At 40.7% G+C, this 18808-nt stretch overlaps 1 protein-coding gene across 1 annotated transcript; it reads right to left on the bottom strand.

Moving 5' to 3' along the window:
* Positions 1–6400: 6400 nt before the first annotated feature.
* LOC116362595 (zona pellucida sperm-binding protein 2-like) lies at positions 6401–13387 on the bottom strand. Its single transcript, XM_031816688.1, has 11 exons — positions 13377–13387; positions 13038–13158; positions 12532–12728; positions 12303–12417; positions 11923–12092; positions 11730–11827; positions 11435–11565; positions 10915–11104; positions 6796–6937; positions 6600–6696; positions 6401–6524 (listed from the first exon to the last, which is right to left on the bottom strand). The coding sequence occupies exons 4-11, from the start codon at positions 12352–12354 to the stop codon at positions 6451–6453; spliced, it is 954 nt and encodes a 317-aa protein (XP_031672548.1). The 5' UTR covers positions 12355–12417; positions 12532–12728; positions 13038–13158; positions 13377–13387; the 3' UTR covers positions 6401–6450.
* Positions 13388–18808: the final 5421 nt, after the last annotated feature.

Below are 18808 nucleotides of genomic sequence, written 5' to 3'. Positions count from 1 at the left end.
TAATGTTTGTGTTTTAGAAGTAAAAAAAAGAGGGATTTTATTTATGTAAATAATGGCAGAGGGAATTCAAGTGGGGTTGCAATTTTATTAAGGAAGAATGTAGTAGAAAATGTGAAGAAGATATATAATGATAATAATGGGAGGATTTTAATTTTGGATTTTGAATATATGAATAGGGTTTTTAGGATTATAAATATTTATGCGCCGAATAATGAGAGAGCGAAGGAATTTATTTTTAGAATTAGGGAAATGGTGCAAGGGTAATTGTATTTTAGTTGGGGATTTTAATGTTAAAATGAATAGATTAGATATGTCAAGGGGAGCTATTTTTAGAAGTGACGTATCGAGGGGGGTTTTAAGGAAGATTATGTGTGAAAACAGTCTGATTGATATATGGAGAGACGAGAACCCGAATAAGAGGTTTTTCTAGAAGGCAGGTGGTTTTAGGAGAGTTGAAACAGACACGGATAGATCTGGTTTTAGTAAATGAAGGGTTAAGGAATTTTATGAAGGATATTAATTATATTTTTACAACTTTTAGTGATCATGCTGGGTTAACATTTTCGGTGGGGTTAGATAAGGGAAAGGGGGAGGAATATGGTGCATGAATGCAGGGTATCTAGGTGATGAAGAATATGGAATACAGCTTAAATCTTTGATAGAACATGAAATGAAGGATAAGCAAAAAGGGAATGATAAGTGTCAGTGGTGGGAAAATGTAAAGAAAAAAATAAAAGGTTTTAGTATTAGATATGCAAGGAAGAAGAGGAGTAGGATGACAAGAGAAGAACATTTTTTAAGAGAAGAATTGAATGAAGAAATGAGGAAATGTGATATTGATCCTATTTATAATATTGAAAGGTTTTTAGATTTAAAGGCACAATTGAGCAAATGTGAAATAGATAAGTGTAAGGGGGCATCTATTAGAAGTAGGGCAAAGTATGTGCTAGAAGGGGAGAAATGTACGTCTTTTTTTCTTGGTTTAGAGAAAACTAAACAGACGAAATCATATATTAGTGAGATAGAAAATGTAAAGGGTGAAGTGGTAAATGATTATGTTGAGATATTAGAAACCGTACAGAATTTTTATAAGGATTTATTTAAGAAAGGGGAGGTGGATGAGGGGTGTGTAAAGGAGATTTTAGGTAGTGTGGATGTGCAAATTGGTGTTGAGGATAAGCAAAGATGTGATAGGAAGATAACAGTGGATGAAGTGAAAGATGCAATTAAGGGTTTAAAAATAAATAAAAGTCCTGGAGTAGATGGACTAATTGCAGAGTTTTATAAAATGTATGAAAGTTTTTTAGCACCGATTTTAATGGAAGTGTATCAATATATGGAAGATAATAATACTGTTTCAGACTCCATGGTGACAGGGCTGATAACGATTTTATATAAAAATAAGGGGAGCAAATTAAAATTGGAGAATTATAGGCCAATTAGTTTATTAAACTCAGATTATAAGATTTTAGCTAAGATATTGGCAAATAGGATGAAGATGGTTTTAAATGATATTATAGCACCTACACAAAATTATAGTGTGCCTGGAAGAGACATAGCTGATACTATTATCACACTTAAAAATGTGATAAATAAAATGAATAGCGATAAGAGAGGGGGAATTGTTTTAAGTATAGATTTTAATAAAGCTTTTGACAGGGTGGAACATGATTTTATGTTTAGGGTACTGGAAAAATATGGGTTTGGAAACAGAATAATAGGATGGATAAAATTATTATATAGAAAGGCAAAAAGTAGAGTAAAATGTAATGGGGTTTTAACAGATTATTTTATTCTTGAGAGATCGGTGAGACAGGGGTGCCCTTTATCAGCTTTATTGTATGTTTTATCGGTAGAACCCTTAGCGGCATACCTTAAAAAAGATAATTTTATAAATTGTGTAGAGACTCCGCAAGGAGGTTTTAGTTTAATTCATCAATACGCAGATGATACCACTATAACAGTTAGAGATGAGGGAAGTGTTAAAAGGGTGATGGAGTGTTTTAAAGTATATGAGCAAGCCTCAGGAGCAAAAGTGAATATGGAGAAGTCAGTAATAATGTATGTTGGGAAGATTAATGAGGGGATTTTTCCTTTTAAAAGGGTAAATGATTATTTTAAGGTGTTAGGTGTGTTTCTAGGGGTGAAGGAACAGGAAGCTAGGGATTTGACATGGAGTGGTGTAATAAATAAAGTTAGAAAGGTGGTAAATATGTGGAGGGGAAGGTCTTTGAAATTAAAAGGGAAAGTAATTGTAAATTCCTTGCTGATGTCAATTTTTATTCATGTCATGAATGTTTTAGACGTACCAGAATGGGTTTTATCGGAAATAAATACGATTTTAGTTTTTTTTTTTATGGGATGGGAAAGTTGCGAAAATTTCTTTTAAAACTTTGATTGCAGGTTATGAGGAGGGGGGTTTGAAGTTGGTGGATTTAAATGTGAGGAAAAAAGCAATTAGAGTCAAAATGGTACGTAAATATTTATGGTGAATTAGATTATGGATGGAAAAGATTTTTTAAGGAGTATTTGCAGGAGGCTGGGAGGATGGGGGACAATGGTTTATTGATGTGTATGAAAAAGGAAATGTTGGGTAATATACCTTTGTTTTATAGAGAAGTGTTTGAGGCTTGGGGGGAGTTTTTACTAAATATTTATTATGAGTGTACCATTTTAGGCAATATTTTAAAATCTGCCAATTTTTTTAAATCCCAAGATACAGTATAATAATATGTTTTGTAAATATTTTATGAGGGCTGGGATGAGACAGATTGGGGACATTTTATATGAGGTCATTCTGGGGTTCCTTCCATGTGAGGCAATATTTGATAATGTGGATGAAGAAAACTATGAAATAAGTAGAACTACTGTGGAGAACATGTATAAGAGAATATTAGGATGTCTTCCTGGGGAGTGGGGTGTGTTAATAAATAAAGAGGTGGCTACAAGAGCTAAGGGTTTACCGGTTTTATATTATGAAAGTAATGGGAAGAAGTATGATTTGTCAGGTTTGAAAGTTAAAAAGGTTTATGAAAAATGTATTTTAAGAGAGATAAAAACTCCTGCTTCGGAAAAAGATAGATGTGAAATCAATATGGAAGAATGTAAATGTAAAATATAATTCTATAGAATGTGAAGACAATGATTTTAAATTGAAACATAATAGGATATTTACGAATGTGGTTTTACATCAAATAAATAGAGATGTTAAAAGAGAATGTGATATTTGTGGTACGGGGGTGGAAAATTTTATGCACTCTTTTGTTGAATGTAGTAGATTAGAGTTTCATAAGTTTTTAAAGGGGATTTTAGTACAACATTGGGGAGAAGAGATTGTTGCTGGGGTTGAGTGGAAGAGGTTGTTTCTTTTTGGTTTAACTGGGAAAAGCAAAGTTTTTAATTTCAATTTGATGAATTTTGTTCTTAGCCATGCCAGATACGCTGTAAGACTAAGAAGGAATTTGGGACATTATGAAGGAAAAATTGTGAGTGTGGAGGTTTTATTTAGAAGTATTTTAGAGAAAGATATAGAAGTAATATATAAATATGATGGATGTAATTTTGAAAAATTGTTTGTGGGGGAGCACTTATTGAAATTGAGTCGAATGGAAAACTTGGTTTTAATTATTAAATGGTTTTGGTGGATGATTGGGGTTTTAATAGGTTTTCTTTTCTTTTTTGATTCTGTAAAAGGGTGAATTGTTCATCCTTAATTATTATTGACTGAATGTTGTAAATATTGTGTTTTTTCATAATAAAAAATAATAAAAAGTACGCCTGATCTTGGAATCTAAGCAGGGTCGGGCCTGGTTAGTACTTGGATGGAAGACCGCCTGGGAATACCAGGTGCTGTAGGCGTTTTGCTCCAGCAGAGGGGTCTCTTGTCATGCGTGGAGCAACTGCCTTTTATCACCCTAATGTTATCTTTTTATTGGACTAAATGCAGTTTGTTAGTGCTTCCCTGCCCTGATCATATCAAATAATGGACAGTGCGTTTCCCTCAATCTAGGCAGTGCATTCAGCATTTCTTTTTAGGCTAGGAGACGGTCAATGTCTGTAGTCCATTAGGGCCCTGTAAAATCCCTTCAATGTTTCTCCATTTACATTTCCCCGTTGTGTCACGCCTTGGTGTAAGTATTTTGTGTTTATCTTCATGTATTGGGTCAGGCCAGGGTGTGGCATGAGGTTTTGTATTGTGGTGTGTTTTGTCTTGGGGTTTTGGTGTGTAGGTATTGGGATTGTAGCTAGTGGGGTTATCTAGCAAGGTCTATGGCTCTCTGGAGTGGTTCTCAATCAGAGGCAGGTGTTTATCGTTGTCTCTGATTGGGAACCATATTTAGGCAGCCATATTCTTTGAGTTTGTCGTGGGTGATTGTCCTCAGTTTGCACCAGTATAGGCTATTTCGGTTTTCGTTACGGTCTTTGTTTTGTGTTTATTCGTGTTGTACGTAGTTCATTAAACATGGATCGAAATCTACACGCTGCAGTTTGGTCCGACTCTCCTTCACACCTAGAAAACCGTAACACGTTGACCGTTTGTCCCTGCATCTATAGGTTTTCGCTCTCTAAAATGTACACCTTTTTAATAGAAATATAACATGATTGGATGTTCTGTCCACGACAACGTTTAAAACCCTAGCAGGAAACCAATTAAGACATATCGATTTTGGGGTGTAGTTACCCTTTAACTAGGCATGTCAGATAAGAATGACGGCCTAGGAACTGCCTTGTTCAGGGGCAGATTTTTACCTTCTCGGCTCAGGGATTTGATCTTGCAACCTTCTGGTTACTAGTCCAACGCTCTACCCACCTGCCCGCCCAAGATTGAACTCGTATAATATTATAAATAAAATGCACTTCAATAAAGCGTTTCACATTCTCCACTGGTTGAAATACTATCCTGTGTCCTCAGATTAATGGAGTTAGATATGCATACGTTTTTTTCCCTGTATATACGAATTACAAATCAATCAATGTTTAGTCTATTATATAGTTACAATGTGTAATCATTGATATCCCAGGAGCAGTAAACACTGAAGTGTATAATTGTAATACATACAGACACCGCATCGTTTGATATGACTGAGTGTCTGTCATACCAGAACCACACCTTTATTTGCCAAGGAAGAGTACATGATCGGTGAATATATTCAATGTACAGGCTACAAGATGGGAATCTCATACGTGGTATTAACTAAAATACAGGTCTTGCATCCTTGGCACAATAAAGGTATATTCTACTCTAGGCTTCATTAATGCCACTGACTTCAGGGTCATTGATTGATATGAATATTAGTTCAGAACTACGTTTTAGGGTCCATACCCAGAGCGGCAACAGTTATTTTTAATCCGACTCAAGGAAGTAAATAGCTAGCCATGTTACTTTAGCTGCATTGCAAGGCAAGCTTACAATTGTGCAGTCAATGCTTTACAGGCCACTGTTTCACAAGACAACATCCTGGTTTGTTGGTTCTCAGGAGTCCCTGAAAGACAAATTACAAATTCATTCTCCTAACACTAGCTCGTCTGAACTTGCTAAATAGAGATTTTTGTAATTTAACAAAAATATATATAGCCATGCCTCTACATTATCACATTCCTCTCAAATTGTACATTTGCTTGACTCGTTAAGACAACTTCCATCTGTTTTGTCAGCAATCTTCGTTGAGCGCCACAAGGCAAGGGTGGCTCGTGTCAAAATTAGTCTTTGGTCATCCCAAAGCCTTGGGACCCAAATGCATAATGATTGCACAAACTCCCCTTGTGGTGGTCTGGAGCAATGAAACCGTCCCGCGGTGCAAGCTCGCAACTTTAAGGAGTGTCTTCAGTCCCCGCTGTTCCGTACGGTGTGTGTTGAAATCTTATCCTGATGCGGAATAGATTGCAACGTATTCATGGCTCTACCTTCGTAGTTCGGACTTGGGGAATGCATGGGTGTCTGAGCTGTGCGCGAGTTTAAAAACAGACAGCTCGGTACATTCAGCTTGTCAACACTTCTTACACAAACAAGTAGCGATGAAGTCATGCTCTTCCCATTTGAGCCATGAGAGATTGACATGCATATCATTGAAGAAGAAATGTCCATATTTGGATGGAAACCAAGCTAGTGAGAGGTATCAAGGAAAGTTGTAATTTCAGTAGAAAATTACCAACACTGCAGCCAACCACAGCCCTGCTGGTTTCACTTTGGCAAACCACCATCTGCTATAACATTGAGTCAGTTCATCCTACTGGACAATGGAAAGCTTTTGTTTCGTCACCCATTTGTCCTAGACGGGAAATAGTTGCGCAACACTTATCTCCCTCCGGTGGATGGTTCAGAGTTCCATGCTTACAAAAGGGTTGATTGATACATGTCAGATGACAAGCCTACGACATGGTGTTAAGGTAGCTCCAACGGTTAGGATTGTTTTATATAGAACACTTTATTTGACATGTTAGAACAATACATTACACCCAAAGAATGTATCCAGAAGAAACATATACATGACGCTCCTCAAAGAAGTCTTTGACATGTCGTTGACCTGTTGAGAGAGAGAGCGAACCTATTAGTTCAGTTATGGTCTGCCAGGGTCTGAAAAGCATAAAACAAGACCTACCTCTTTTCAGGTTGTCCTGATTCACACATTGTCCACTACAGGGGCCGCCAGTGGGACTACTGGCATCACAGATGACCACATCACAATGGACAAAGACCTAGGAATCAAAGATTTGATGGTGTCAGTTTTTTTTTTTAAAGGGATGATTGCCACACACAAAATTAAAGAATAAAGATTGTTGGGTGAACTTTGTTACCTGGCCACTCGGCTCAACCGCATCACCGGCGAAGGAAAACATATAGGCCTCAAAGCGTTTGACGTGAGGGGGGAAGCGGACCCTGGCGTCAGCTTCTACCGGGTGGAAGACCACACGGTATGGATCCTCGGGGTTCTCACAGCTGCCAGTGTAGAGAGAGGGACTAAGTTATGAACAAGAAAACGCTGCAAACCCCAACCGCCTTGTGTACGAAGTCTTGTGGTGGTGTCATGACTGTCCTGTGAGGATCAGATCAATTTACAGCAGAAGTGGGTTCTTTCTCCCCCTCCAGTATGAACTAAAGGAATGTTTTTGCTAACAGGCTTTACCCAACAACAATCACCTTTGTCTTGAAAAAACATATTTCATATACAATGTAAAGGCTAGAGACGTCCTACCTGTAGAGTAATCGCGTTTCTAGTAAAAATCACAAAATAAAAGCCAATATGACATTCATTTTCTATAGCTAATCTCTGAGTGCATAAAAGGAATGGTAACAGAAATTAACATTAGACCAGAAAACCGTGAGGCGCAAGCTAGACGTTTGGAACTTTCCTAACCTAGAAAATGAACTTAAGTGGGACCATTCTGCTACCACATCCAAACAATCCTACTCATCACCCACTGAGGAATCAGCGACAGGGTTGATTAGCCTATCTTCCAGAACGTGTGAAAGGAAAATCCATCCTGTAGTTCTGTTCAAGACTAGTCATTGGAGCCACGGACAACCAACGACATTGTGACCTCATGTAGCCAATCAGAGAGAAGACCAACCACCTACCTTTCCACGGCGGCATCCCACAAATACATTCATGCTTTTACTCCAAGCTGGTGCCGGTTCGTGTGTTCAAAAATGTATCAATGATAAGTGTCCCTTACGGAACGGTGGGGGGTGTGAAGAGAAACCTTGTAACAAGCTTTCAGTGTCACCTGTGTTATTTAGTTAGCTAGTAATTCAATTAAACAAACTTGTATAGTACTGAATCATAAGGCTGGGGTTTTTGCAGCTGCAAGGAGGATACGATGTAAAGTTAATAAGTTGACTATCAATTTAATAGATTTCTACCGTCTAGAGTTTACGTCGTGAGACGGTACTTTAAAACCGCTTCCTCGGCACCCCAAATCCTACGTTTTTATTTTAAAGAACAGAAATTGGGCTTTCCGTCAACAATGTTTATTTTGGTCTAACATGTATATTCAATTCCATTGACATGAGGTGAGATGTCCCTCTAAATGGTTCTTAATTCTAAATGATCCAGAAAGGTCACCTGTAGTCTGACCAGAATATTGATCGTGGTTTAACCAAAGTTGCCGAAGAGACAGTCGGTATCATCAACACAAGTACTTCATTTTAAACAAGAACTTCATGCAATGCGCCAGAGCAATTCTTCCGCTGTTGGAGAAAAATTGGTCACACAAAATAAATTCTACACCCACGGCATCGGAGTCACACGGAGGACTTCTGTGAAGGGCGCAGCTCTACTATACAAAGTAACCTACGCATTGACAGTTTAGGCCTACTTTTTTAATTTGCATCTTTGGGAGGTTTATCCTTTACTGTTTAACTGCCAGATATTAGCAAAAAGGAATTTGTGAAAATCTGAAGATGTTACATTAAGAGACAAACACCCACACCAGTACAAATCACTTGAGCTGACAGACGATGGTAAGGATTTTGCACAACGATATGGTTGCAGCTGAAGTGACAAATCTCAACTACCCATTTTGTGCACAGCCATGTGAATGTTGTCTTTTCCTATGATATACAAAACATTTCAGCCTGTTTTTTTAAACTGCTATGACATTGCTGATTTAATAAACAGCTGCGAAGTTACGCCGTGTCCACATGGCCAAACTTAGGTTGATACCAATTCATAAAAATGGTAAATTGCATGATTTCATAGCAAACCCGATCCCCCAAATGAATGGTTTTGACCAATAAAGTTGCTTCACTACACTGCTTGGTGTAACATGCATCCAGATACTGAAAAGGCACCCGCAAAATAAAGGGTCATTTGCAGCGTGCATAATCATGGGCAAAGTCATTGTAGCCCATTACAATGTAGGAAAAATAAGTCATCTTTCTATAGTAACCCAATTTAAATTCTTGAGATAAAAATTAGGCCAGCATGTCCATCTGTGGCAAAGTGCTCACCCAAATAAAAAAATGTAGTAACATTTTTTAAAAATATGAACATTAGCTAGCTAAATAAGGTTAGCAAGATGCTGCTACACTTGACCGTGGTATTTGTTCATGTTTAGCAACTCCCAATTAGCGCATTCTCTAGGACAGGAAATTCCATTGAAAGCGGCATCAACTTCTGGGGATCCTGTCAACTGATCCTATTCAGTTTCAAACATCCATGCTGCACAGGCATCTGAACAATCCTTTAGGTTTAGTGCAATAACTGTTTTAAATACAAGAGGTCACTTGTGCCTGAATTCAACCCAAAACCAACAACTATTCAGTCAGTGTTAAGAGCAGTTGTATGTAACCAATCGGAAAGGCAAGCCAAGCTTGCCAGCCGCTCTTGATTTCCATTTGACTGATCAGCTTGGCACAACACTGAACTGTAGCAAACCAAAAGGATAACATTGAGTAAAAAGGTGTAGGTAATGCCAACATTAACCTTTTCACACACACACAAGTTCCAAATATCTTCAACAGTCGCCCCAGTGGGAGTTGATTTCATGCGCGTGATGTCAGAATGCACTCACCGTTCCAACATGTGGACATTTAACCCACGCTGACCTCAGACCAAGGCACACTACCTGCTAATTTTCTAGAAGCAGTTTCAACTTCTAATTTTGCCTCATTCATTCACAAAAGTAACTTATTTCACGGTTGCAGACCATTTCTATTTGAGAATTTAATGAGCCGGACAAACTTTCCTTCAAAAGATAGCCCAAGCACTTCCCCAGATCAAGTATACAGTCCTTGCACATTTATTGCCTTCCTCACAAATAACTGTGGACATGCGTGTATTCCTATCAAAGTGCCTTATTTTCTGTCACGTGTTGTCGTTTCTACTGCATCGTACCGTAAGTATAATGTGCTTAGCGTTTTATTCATGCTTTCTGATTCTTGCCTAGATTGTAATGGACACGTGTGTAAAACACTTGAAGGTGGTACTGAATATAAGCTAACACCATACAATGCAGTCGGGTTATCACGTAAGCGTCTGTCAGACTTATGGTGATCTCAACTGGAGTACCCCCATTGTCTTGAATGCACAGAAGTCGTCAGTTGATTTGAACACGGCATCAGAGTGTAAACTATGGTACCTCAGGGTTGCCAGATCAGACCCCCCCTTTCCAGGGGTATATAGCTTAGAAAAACTGTCTGCCTCACCATTTATTGTTGATAAATTCCCAGATCTTAGTAATATTTCCTGCATCATCCTCTTCACAATACCTTCCCCCAAGGACTTAGCCCCCAATAATGGATTGTGCTATATCTTAGCTTTCGTGCTACGGTTGTATTTGTATAGTTACCTGTAAACTACTTGTCATGTGTACGCCGTAACAAGTACAAACATTATCACATGCTGAAGTGGCCAAACTAAGTTAAGATCTCAGGCAACGGGCGCAGTGAACAGCATTCTAGGAGTTCTTGCTTGACAAACATGGCTGCCATACTTTCTATACTAGATTTACATGGCTCCCTTGTACCGCATCATACTGTAAAACAAGTCAACCTGTTATTTAGACTAGATGATAACGTTAACATTGATATATTTTACAAGCAAAGCTGGAATAAAGTTGTGAAGACCTTTATTTCTCAACACAAAACATTGTTTAGATGCTTTTCAGACAACGCGGTTTAGAGTCGTTTGATGCAGCATACGTTCCAATGATACGCTGCAGGGACCACTCAGTGATAACAAGCATGCGATCATACGCGCCAGAATCTCCCATAAGTGTGAAATTGGGTGGAGATCTGGTGACAGACCAAACATGGCTCACATCGTTTTTAAGCATTGTGACCACTCGACCTATGGATGGGGGCATAGCCACGGTAGCCAAAGTAAATGGCCTGCCAAGCATGATAGGTTGCTAATTACTCAGGAACCACACCTGTGGAATAACACTTGTTTAGGCCCAAAAACGACATGTTACCCATTAATGATGAGATTCCACCGGGGTCGGGAGTCGCGGTCCTCGTTGAGGGTGGCCCAGCAGTGGTCAAGCACCAGCGCTACCTTGGGATCAGAGGACGTGGTCAGCTCCACCTCAAAGTGCAGAGGCTGTCTCAGGTACCTCACCACTGGATAGTCCTCCTCCTGGTGGAATGTGTTATACGAGGCGTCTGGAACACAGAACAAGACAAACGGGGGTCGTGGTCAGTGGGCACCATCGGAACTTGTCCATTAAGAAATGCTCGTTTATCATATCCTGTTGTGCCCCAATGAACACACGCCATTTATAGCCAACACTATCCACCCCCCACTAGAGGCTTCTGACAAATTCCCAAATCAGCTCCTCACCGTTACTACATAGCCACACCTGTAGATCTCAGAACGCAAGAGTAATATATCACAAGGCTTACATTTTTGGGAATGGTTTTGTAAAGGAGACCATCCAAGATTCTTTTAGAGGCTAGGGGTCAAGTTGAAATTCTGAATTTGTGCACGCTTACCCTGAGCGAGTCTCATTCTGACCATTAGTCGACCCGTCCCAGTCTCGGCAAAAGGCTCGTTGTCACGCGGCCTGGTCAGGAAGGCCAATGTGCGAGTGATGTTGGCCACATAGGAGCAGGAAACCTTTAACCTAGAAAGAGGGATGTAAGCAACTTCAATAGGGGAAACGTCAAGCAGTGGAGTGGACACTGGTAGTAGAGGCACATTTTCCCTGTATACAAAGTATTGAGCAATTGAAGAAAAATAAACCTTATGAAAGCTAATAGCTACAATTGTGATGCGTAATCCACTTACTGATATTCCTGCTCTGAAGACGTCGTGGCATTCAGCTTCACCTCAAGTTCATCTGGCAAGGAGATTTCGTTCTCATACAGCATGACATTGTTGATAAACTATGTAGTAGAGGGGAATTGCTTATTACAGCCTGAAGAAGCAAACAGTCCGTAAATACACAGTACCCATCACCTCAGGGTAATAGTAATTTTACCTTCCTGGTGGTGCCACAGGAGTTCACAGTGAAGTGGAAGTAGGCGAAGCGATCGTCACTGTAGGTGGGACCACAGGCAGGGTCGCTCAGGGTCAGCTGACCGGGGTTCAGACCGGGAGCAGACTCCACCTTCACTGCCAGCGCAGTCATCGTTCCGTTAGAGAAACACTCTTGGAGGTGGGGGAGCAAAAGACAGGTAGCCATCAGACCTGGGTTCTGTATTTGTTACACTTATTGAGCTTGAACCAATGGAATAGCACCAAAAATGCAAACCATGCCCATCTGGCACTACCATTTAGACTCACGGTATTTGCAAGGAACCCAGGTTTGGTAACCATGTTAAACGACAATTTATCGTAAGTAATTGTTTGAGAACCAACCAGTCAGCGTTTTGAGGAAGCTGCAAGCCAGGGAAAAGTATTTGATGGTCATGTTGTTGTAAGGATTCAACAGAGCCACATCCAGTCTGCTCCGGACAGCCGACGAGTGAACCGACTGGGAACCAATGGGAGAGTTCATTAGTCCAATATTGTATGAATGTATACAGGGTAAGGAAAGCAAAGCTAGCTGCAGCAATTTAGGTTAACATGTTTTGGGAGAGCGTCGTACCTCAAACACTGCGTCCGGCGAAGAGAAGGGCAACGTGATGGTGAAGTCTGTGTCGCCCTCTGTTAAATACTGTTGAGCAAACTCATGGTTAAGCAGCCGCTTGCCAACCAAGACCACAAAAAAGGGCTCTTGGTTCCTGTAGTCCACAGTGATGTGGAAGTTCTCCTGATCACAGTAGCCAGTGACTGAGGGTGGCACTACAAGGACAAACAGGGTTGTGTTCATTAATTAAGCACAAAAAACAGGAAGGTACTACTTGAACTTGTCCAAGAAGAAACCCTTGCAAAATGTTTTGCTACGGTGGGACTGAATAAACACGATCCTGGCAAATCAGGAACAGGGAAACTGGGTCCAAATACTCTAAAGCTTAACATTCTCTGTAGAAAGACCGCATAGGAAAACCCTACAGTATGGCTAGTTGGTCTTTCACTGCCAATTTCCTTTCAGGGCAATCATTAACGAGAGGAAACCATTCAACAGTAGTTTGGCGTAGTCCAGAGGCATACCAATGTCCAGCAGTACAGCGTCCACAACGGCAGAGTGAGAGAAAGGAGCGTACTCTGGAAAGATGACCAGGCCGTAGATCAGCTGAAGAGTGAAGGTTGTGACACCTTGTTCCGCCCTTCTCTGTAGTGAAGTTAAAAGCATTGGTCAGCATTATTGTTGCAACAGAACTCTATTCAACATCAAGTGACAACTAAGTACATATGGGGACTATTAAACAACACTTGAGTAAATGAGGGATACAAAGTACATTTGTGCCATTATTTATATTTTGTTGGTGGCCCACTTATTAGGGCATGAACAAATCACTGCGTGTGGCTTTGCATTTAACAGAAACACACCTCCTTAAAGACCACCGGGTCTGAGAAGGGCACCTCCATCCTGAAGGTCTTCAAGGTGTTGTCCGGGGATCTCTGCTCTTGAACATTGAAGCCCCTGGCGTTGCACTCTGCAACAGTTAGCACCATGGTGGGAAAGGTGATGTTCAGCAGCTCCACATCAAGGTTGAAGGTCCCCAACTCAAGCACAAACACTGCCTGCTCAGGAACTGTGTCCAAGGGCGTGTCTGTTCATTGGCAAACAAAGGAAAACATTTTGAAATGCGGTACAATGGAAGTTGAAAATGGACATTTGTTATTGGGTAAGTCCAGGTATTGCCTCCCCGTTTCAGTACATTTTCTGTTTTGTGCCTAATGAACAACCCAGGCATCCCAAATTACCATAGGCACTATTTAACTAAACCAGACTCACAGTTGCGAACTTGTGGAGGCCTGGCCATCGGAGGTGTTGTGATAGGGAAGAGGACTTTATAGCTGGTGTTCTCGTGTGCGACCTCCTCGATCCACAGCAACTCAAGCATGGGCTCAATGGTGTAAGTGACAAAGTACTGGTCATCCTGAATATGGCTCTGTAAGGGAGACGAGTGATGCAGTCAGGCTGTAATACACAATTTGAGTGCAAAAACAGGTAAATGTTCCTTATAAGCCAGAATGTTAAATACAATTATTCTACCACTTTTTGCCGCTCGTAATTTAAGACACAATATCCAAAGGAAAGTATTGGTTACCAGACTTTAGACAGCTGGTAGGTGTATGGTTGTCAACTTGCATTTTCAAAGCAACTGACACGCAAAGTAAACACTTGCGCAATATGTAAACAGCAGCCGAGTGTTGCTTGCATTCAGTTGACAGTGGCAAAGCTACCGCCTCCCTAAAAAGTCAGGTAAAGAATACTTTAGTGTGGATATTTGGTCTGAAATTTAAGTGTAATTTTATGCAAAATTCTCACAATTTTGCAAACCATTGTATATTAGCCTGGTTAAGCAAACAATTGCTCAATAAGAAACGTTTCTAGGAGTTTACCCATGAGAGATGGCAAAGGGTTACTGCAAAGCACTGACAACTGCTATAGTATAAAGGGCTCTACAAATAAGACAGGAACATTTTACTCATCCAATGCTGACCTTGAAGTAGCCGCCAACCGCCCCCACCGGAATTTCAACAATAATATGAGCCTCTGTGACTAAAACCGAGTAGTTTCTGGCAGCCATTTCCTCAGTGTCCAGCCTCTTAGCGTCAATTCCCATGTACACCTCCAACATGGTGAAGGCATCAGAGGAGAAAAGTGGGTCTATGTGCTTGGGCATGTACCAGGTGATCACTTCTGGAGTAAAGGCCACTGCCTCTGCAGTGACACAAGAAGCCAAGTGCACATCAAAACAGAACATTTTGCAACTGAAAACTGTGCCATTATTTGGAAAACATTTTCCCAACTGAACACTACATGAATGTCTTGTCTGGAGCCAATTAAGAACTGGGCTTATAGGATCTTAAATTATTTCACACTCAACCTGGTGTTGGACAAACAGCCGTGGCATCTACTCGAGTAACCAGCCACTTCTGCTCAAAGAAGGTTGAGGTTGAGAGCACCCGCATCGGAACCCCAGCTACCTGTTCAGTAGGACACACCGTATTAACAATATGTTGCAGAGTTCAGGTAGGGCCACCGTTTCCAAATGTTTGCTCTACTGAACATGACCCAGTTCATGGAGGTCAGCTTACATTCTGGAGGTATGTCTCCTCTGCATTATGAGGGCTTCTTAACACCAGCCGTGTGAGAGTGTTGGCTATTGCATAGCCCTTCCTTTGGACCTCATCCACATTCATGACATTCTTGCTAGGACTAAAGACGACTGCTGTCATTTTGTATCCTGAAGCAACAGCCTGTCTCAGGAAATGGAAACATGAATTAAACAAAATTGTCAAACGCACATTGTTTAGCACCATCCTGTCATTTTGTAGTGAAATTACAGAAACTGAAATATATAAACCTCAGCTCCCCTCCGGAAGTTGCCGCTCCTTGCTTTCGGGCCCCCAGTGGGCTGTTTGGGGATGGTTTGGATGTCTGGAAGAGTCCTTCTGACAGACACCTAGAGAAGAAAGGCCATTATTCCTTATGCATTTTCTCCCTCCCATACAAGAGGAAATCAAGGGCCAGTTCTCAATCTGTCCACTCGCCTCCTTAAATGCATTGAGAATAGGCCAAAATTCCTCACCTGTGCATTTTGAAGACACGAGTGGAATTGAGAGAGTCAAGACCTCTACGTTGTGTCGCAGAAGAAATGAAACACTGGACAGTTGTAGCTCTAGACAGATCATTTATACAGGCAGTACGACAAGTGGGACTGTAAACATGTCCATTGGGGCATGCTCTGCTCACTTGCCTCCATGTAGTTGCGGTCGCACAGAATCTCTCGGGAGGTCCAGGGGGTGTAGCTACAGGTTTTGCCCACTCTATAAACAGGGTCTTCAGTCATGTGGTTTCCTGGCAGCCTGAACTGCATGACCAAGCTGAACATCTTATCATCCTAAAATGAAGGGGGAAGGGAAAAAAGCCTTCATTATATAGCAAAAAAACTAAATTCAGGTGACATTCATGCTAGTTATAGACTGTGGCAAAATTGGCTATATGAATGCAGCTGCCACTGTATTGAAGCCACACTACAGGAGTAGAGCTCAATAGTTCACATCACTGCAGTCTGTATCAGAAAGTTGGCTGGCCCTCTGAAAGCCCTCCATAAACTTCTGCTGTACCTTACGTCATCATTAACTTAGAGGTAAGAGATACCAGACCAAGGGGTGGCTAACAATGGAGATCCTTTTGATATCCACAGAGTTAAGGAAAACTGCTTCAATGTTCCTGGAACCGGACTTCTAATACCCTCCATGCGCTAAATTGTATGTATTAGCAGCTCTACGGCAACTCAGGCTTATTGAGGACCTTTTTACTGAAGAATGGGTTCAGTTATTTCATTTTTCCATCTAGTGATGCAAATATTGACTTGTATCTTTGTGTAGACAGGGCTCATCTGTAAAAGAGCCTGGTCTCAGCATGACTCCACGTCAAAGGTAAATAAAATGACATTGCTACAGTACGAGTTGCAAATGCAGTGACACTGAAAGGCAAACTGTCCATTTGAAGTACAAGCAAACACTACAGTTCTTAGGGTTACCATGTTTTGGGAAAAGCAGTTTTGAAGAGAAGCAAAAAACATGGCATTCCCCATGGGGTCAAATTTAAAGCTGAATCCACACTGAGTAGCAAGGCCAGGCGTCAGGTTTATGATTTGTGTGTCATCTGGAAGGGATGGAGATGGTGTGAACACAATAGTTGACAAGCAATATCAAGCCATGAATTATGAAAGGAGAGAAAGAGAATCATAAGAGGCAAACTCACTGAAGACAGCGTCAACCTCTTCAAAAAGAGGAGCGACACTCAAACGAATAACGTTACCAAGGCATTCAGCGTTGAGGTCATCTGGAATAGGAAAGGTTAGTTTAAAAAAAAAATCTTGTCAAACACTTAGTGCTTAAATTTGCAAGGTGCAAAATGCATACTTATAGAAGGTGTCTGTTGTGCTTGTATGCCCACAGCTGCCATCAATAGGCAAAACAACCTGTAAGGCATTTGACAAATTATTATGATTAAAAGGAGGAAGAACACAACTCAAATGTTTGTGTCGCATAAGACTCTCCTAGGCCTGCTACTACTTACCCTGAGCTAAGGAAAATAATCATTGTAGAACAGATTTGTTCTGATAAAATACCCAGCTACAGAACCTGATATTTGACCTAAAGTGTGCAGCCTACAGCCCAGGGGTATGCAACTTTTACCCTATGACAAAGGCTTCCCACACTCAGTCACCTGAACCCCAAAGGGCTGCACATTTTCTTTTTATTCCCCTAGCCCTACAAAGCTGATTCAAATAATCATCCAGCTTTGTTAATCTGAATCAGCTGTGTAGTGTTAGGACAAAAACCTAAATGTAAGGCTACTGTTCAATTTTAGAAGGGTGCTCCGCCCTCACCGCTTTTATCCATTCATGTCAGGGGCCATGGACCGGTGCACCTCGGCTCAGGTTAATAGAACTCCCTCATTAGCAGCACAACAGCCTTTCACAGGTGAAAAGCATAATTACCCAACCGTCTACAATTGTAGCCCAGACAGAGAGAAAGATATTGGCCTCTAATGGCCAAAATGCTGCATTTCATGCACTTTCACAATTTGAATGTAGTCAACTGGGTGGGACTACCAACTTCATTTGGCTGAGCCCTACTGGTGACCCTGTTGAAGTCATGTCCAATCGGGTCATCAGAAGGGCTCAGACAATTGTGAAGAAGAAATGTTACTACTTTAATGTGAAGATAGCCTCAATGGCGCTGCCCATGCTGTCACAGACACTATATTGGCACAGATACATAGATGAGTCTTTTATCTTCTTATGGCTTCTTATTATCTTCTTGTCCAGAGGTGCCCAGAGTAAACTGCCTGCTACTCAGTCCCAGAAGCTAAGATATGCATATTATTAGTATATTTGGATAGAAAACCCTCTGAAGGTTCTAAAACCGTTTGAATGATGTCTGTGAGTAGAACAGAACACATATGGCAGGCAAAAACCTGAGAAAAAAATCCAACCAGGAAGTGGGAAATCTGAGGTTGGTCGTTTTTCAACTCATTCCCTATTGAAGACACAGTGGGATATTGGTCATGTTGCACTTCCTAGATGTCAACAATCTTTAGAACCTTGTTTGATGCTTCTACTGTGAGGTGAGGGCGAATGAGAGGGGAATGAGTCAGAGGTCTGGCAGAATGCCTTGAGCTCGTGACGCTCGTTCACATGAGAGCGAGCTCTGTTCCATCGCAATTCTACAGACAAAGGAATTCTCCGGTTGGAACATTATTGAAGATGTATTTTAACAACATCCTAAAGATTGATTCTATACATCGTTTGACATGTTTCTACGGACTGTAACATAACTTTTTGACATTTCGTCTGCTCCTAATGAACACGCTTCGTGAGATTGGATTTGTTTACAAAACTCGCTAACAAAAGTAGCTATTTGGACATAAATGATCGAACAAAACAAACATTTATTGTGGAACTGGGATTCCTGGGATTGATGAAGATGAAGATCATCTAAGGTAAGTGAATATTTATAATGTTATTTCTGACTTCTGTTGACCTCTTTTTGGCCTGTTTGGTCTCTGAGCGCCGTAGTCAGATTATTGCATGGTTTGCTTTGTCCGTAAAGGTTTTTTGAAATCTGACACAGCGGTTGCATTAAGCAGAAATATATCTTTAATTCTGTGCATAACAATTTTATTTTCATCTACATTTATTATGAGTATTTCTGTAAACTGATGTGGCTCTCTGCAAAATCACCGGATGTTTTTGGAACTACTGAACATAACGCTCCAACGTATACTGAGATTC

Source organism: Oncorhynchus kisutch, unplaced genomic scaffold, assembly GCF_002021735.2.
Source record: "Oncorhynchus kisutch isolate 150728-3 unplaced genomic scaffold, Okis_V2 scaffold853, whole genome shotgun sequence".
NCBI classification, from domain to species: domain Eukaryota; kingdom Metazoa; phylum Chordata; class Actinopteri; order Salmoniformes; family Salmonidae; genus Oncorhynchus; species Oncorhynchus kisutch.
Note: the sequence above shows the minus strand (reverse complement) of the source record. Positions and strands in the feature narration are given on the sequence as shown.